The sequence below is a fragment of the Rattus norvegicus genome, chromosome 6 (genome assembly GCF_036323735.1).
Source record: "Rattus norvegicus strain BN/NHsdMcwi chromosome 6, GRCr8, whole genome shotgun sequence".
NCBI classification, from domain to species: domain Eukaryota; kingdom Metazoa; phylum Chordata; class Mammalia; order Rodentia; family Muridae; genus Rattus; species Rattus norvegicus.
Window position 1 is genome coordinate 104,429,446 of NC_086024.1, and position 4,511 is coordinate 104,433,956.

Below are 4,511 nucleotides of genomic sequence, written 5' to 3' on the forward strand. Positions count from 1 at the left end.
TTCATGTATTTGTATTAATACATTAATTTGATCTTGACTGACCCGATTTGTCTACCTTGTCTTCAAGCCTTGGTCTTCTGTCTACCCCATGGTCCATTTTACTCACGAGGCTTTTGCTAAGTGTTTTTTTTTTTTCCTCTATGTAAATGTTTTATTTCAGGTCAGCCAGGGCTCCGTCCTGGGCTGCTTCATACATTCTCGATGGGCTGGTTGTGCCACTATGGGTACTTCTTCTTGTCTAGCTTGGTTTCTGGGAAGATCTCATTCAAGTCATCAGGGGTCATCTGGTCAAAGGGAATCATGCTCTTTATTTTCTCCAGCTGCTTCTCATACTCCTGGATCCTGGCCTGAAATCCAGACACAAACTGGGCACAGTTCTTCACACCCTCCCTCTCCTCGGTGTCCACCAGGGCTGTGTATTTATCCTCAGGCACAGGGATCTTCAGAGCATTAAACTTCTTTGCAAAATCATCTGCCAAGCCAGCCTTGGCCCCATTAGCCTTGTAGTAAGCCCAGTCAGTCGCTGGTGGTTCCTCAGACAGACTAGCCAACCTGGTGTGGAAGGTCTCGTTCCAGGACTTTAGGGTGTTTCCAATTGTCTTCTGGTTTTGAGATATGATCTCCACAAAAGATACCCAACCAATGGTTTTTAGGGCAAATTTGTGCCTAGCCATCTTGGGATACTTTACCTACCCCCTGTGGAGCACTGTTTCCAGCAGCAAGGAATCAAAGTGTGTTATCTCACTAAGTTTTTTATTTAATTTATTTAGGTTTTCATCTCTAGGATCTCAGTTTGGCTTCTTTTTTTTCCTTCCTCCCTCCCTCCCTCCCTCCCTCCTTCCCTTCCTTCCTTCCTTCCTTCCTTCCTTCCTTCCTTCCTTCCTTTTAACAAGATAGTACTGTGTGGCTCTAACAGACCTGGACTTACTATGTAGACCAAGTTGTTCTGGAAATCAGTTTTCCCTGATTCTGCCTGCAAAGTCCCAAGAATAAAGGCGTGTGCCACTATGCCCAGTTTCAGCTGGAATTTTCTTTAGAACTGGCTAAGAAGGTGAGAGAGTGCAGGAGGGAGATGAAGAATATAAAACCATTCAGCCTGATAGCTGGGTTCAGTATCACCCCCAGCTCAGTGTTCTCCCCCAGTATCAGAGCCTGTCTCACTCCTGGGAGTTCTTTTGCGATGGGCAGTCTTGTTTTCCCCTCCAGATCTTCCTTTCAATGGTTGACTATGTGTCTAGTCTGTGTGTGGTGTTTCACAGGTAGACTCTGTCCATTCCTTCAAAGTTCGGGTTGCCAATGCTGGCCCTGGCCCTGTGTTATTCTTTCTAAGGTCTGACGTGCTGCTGGAGACTATGAATCTCTGTTCCCCCTGTTAACTTTGGGTCCCACCAGGTTTTCAGCTCCCTGAATGCTGCACAGTGCAGATTCACAGTTTCTTTTCTACAGTCTGTCAATATTATGCTTCAGCATACTGTCCCATGACTCTTGTTCAAGTTGCCTAACAGTTCACAGCATCTCGGGCTACCAATGTAGTGGGTCTTTTTGAAATGTATTACTTCTGATCCAGGGGCTGTTGAGTGCTGAGCACTAGAGAAAGGTGTGTGTGTGTGTGTGTGTGTGTGTGTGTGTGTGTGTGTGTGTGTGTGTGTGTGTGTTCACATCGTGTACAGGAGAAAGAAGAAAATCTGGGGACTGATGCCAGTTTTTTCATTTTGCTCCCTCTCTTTTTTCTTTTTATTATGTCCCGTTCCCCGTGCCCCCCCCTCCGCTAATATGGCTGTCACTCTGGATGTGGATGTATTTTGGTTGGTTGGTTTTTGTTTTTATTTTTTTTTTCCTTTACTTTTTTTTTTTTCTTTGAGACAGTTTTACTGTGTAGCCCTAGCTGGCCAGGAACTCACAGAGATCCACCTGCCTTTGCCTCCCAAGTACTGGGTTTAAAGGCATGCACCACTATGCCTAGCTTCTGATTTACTTTGTAAAGCTCACAGTTCTATATTTTTCTAATGAAGGAGAAATATTCAGACATCACCTACCCTTTTAATACCTGGTTGTCTGCTTTCCCTGGAGAAGTTCCCCAGAGACCAGCAGATCAGACCCAGTGTCATCTGCCACCTTTTACATTTCTTTTCTTTCTGCCTATTTGTTTGTTTGTTTGTTTTTGTAGCCCACACTGTCCTGAAACTTAGGACAATACTTCTGCTCAGAGTTCCATATGCTGGTACTACAGGTAATTCTCTCTCTCTCTCTCTCTCTCTCTCTCTCTCTCTCTCTCTCTCTCTCAAGTTCTCTCTCAGGCATGCGCACTCTCTGCCTTCCTTTGCCCACCTTGAGATCCTATAAGAGTTTGTCTGTCTGTCTTTCTGTCTGTCTGTCTGTCTGTCTGTGATAGAGTTTCTGTACCTAAGGCTGGCCTCAGATTCCCTTAGCGTTTTGGCTGGTTCCCATGATTATATTCTGTTCAGGTACTTTCTGGCATCAGATTTTCTTTCTCCTGTACCACACACACACACACACACACACACACACACACACACACACTTACACATACACTATACACACACATACACTCACACACTTACACATACACTTACACATTCATACACACTTGCACACACACTCACACATACTTGCAAACACTTGCACACACTCACACATACACACTTGCACATTTGCACATACTCACACACTCACACATATACTTATACATTTACACACTTACACACTTGCACACACTTATACATACACACACAAGCACACACACTTACACACACTTACACACATTTACATACACACACATACACTTACACATTTACACACACTTGCACACACTTGCAAACGCTTGCACACACACATAGACTTACACACTTGCACATTTGCATACACACACACACTTACACATATACTTATACATTTACACACTTAAACACTTGCACACACACAGACACACACACAGACACACACACACACACACTCATTTACCCCTTTCATTATTTTCAGTTCCTAATCACCTTCCTTTGGCACCTGGAAAGCCCTCTGCCTTTCCGTTAAATTCTCTGAAGGTAATTTGGGAACATTGAAGCCCACTCATTTTCGGTTTTAGGTTATTTATTTTACATTATTTATTTTATTTGTCTGCATATATGCATGTGTACCACATATGTGCCTAGTGCCTGAGGAGGTCAGAAGGATACATTGGATCCCCTGTAACTAGAGTTACAGATGGTTGTTGACCACTGTATGAATGCTGGACATCGAACCTGGGTTCTCATAAAAGCCACAAGTGCCCTTAACTCTCTCCAGGAGCATGCTTTCCAAGCATGTGATATTGATACACGTACTTAACAGCAGGCCTTAGGAGCTCCAGGATGACTCACTGTATATAGATTCCAATTACAAACTCATCCTGGGAGTGCCCTTTGAAAGTTGTGCTTCTCCTGGCCAGTTTTTATGAATAGCTCATAGGATGAAGTAAAGAATGAAATGAGTGTCCCAGCATTCCAGGAAAATGAAAAAAGGAAACAAATATGTATGGCTGGGTGGGGGAAGCCTGGGATGGTGTCTTGTTCCTCAGTGAGATATGCTCACACTGGGGCCGGGTGCACCAACGGTCAACAGCATTTGGTAAGCTGCACTGGAGGTCAGCACTTGCTGTTCTGGTGCAGTTTGGAGCCAGTTATTAGGGTGAATGCAACAGAAATTATCCCAAAAAGAAGGTGGACAGGACAGGGGGTGGAGAACTGGTTTCAGAGATGGCGGACATGTGAACAGGGGGTGTGGATCAGTGAGAGAGCGCTTACCTAGTATCCCTGGGGTCTTGGAATCAATCCCCAGCACTATAAAGAAAGAAATGAAAAGAATAGGTGAGCAGGAGGGGAGGGGAGGAGAGGGGAGGGGAGAAGTAGGAGATAAGCAAACTTTCAGAAGCCAGGAAGCAAGGACGTCAATCAGGATCATACAAGTCTGTTAGGATAAGTCACTTGAGCATCACGCAATTCCTGGTAGAGCCATTCCCTTCTTCCTCCACTACAAATTCACTTTCCATCGAGGGGCATCTGGTTGGCCGGCCCAGCATGGCTCACAAACCTTCTGATAACCAGCAGCATCCACAGTCTAACCATACAGGCTAAAAATTAACAACCACCCCCACGATACCCAGATCCTCAGTGGAGATTTAAGGAGTTGGAAAAAAATTAACTCAATTTCAGGCTAGAAGAATGGAGCAATGGCTAAGAGCACTTCCTATTCTTCCAGAGGACCCAAGCTTAGCTTCCAGTAGACACGTCAGGCAGCTGTAACTCCCAGCTCCAGGGGTTCAACACCACCTTCTAGCCTCTGCAAGCACCCACATACAGTGAACACATTCCCATATATGCATTAAACTCAGGGGGCAGCGTGAAGAGATAACTCGACAATTAAAATCACCACTGCTCTTTTTAGAGGACCCAGGTTTAGTTCCCAGCACCCATATGGTGGCTTACATCCATCTGTAACTCCAGTTCTAGGGCATC

The 4,511-nt window shown here is 44.8% G+C and overlaps 1 protein-coding gene across 1 annotated transcript; it reads right to left on the minus strand.

Annotated features, from left to right (window-relative positions):
- Positions 1 to 218: 218 nt before the first annotated feature.
- Positions 219 to 674, minus strand: Atp5pdl1 (ATP synthase peripheral stalk subunit d like 1). Its single transcript, XM_017594556.2, has one exon. It carries the CDS (start codon positions 672 to 674, stop codon positions 219 to 221), a length of 456 nt encoding a protein of 151 aa, XP_017450045.2.
- Between the last annotated feature and the right edge of the window lie 3,837 nt (positions 675 to 4,511).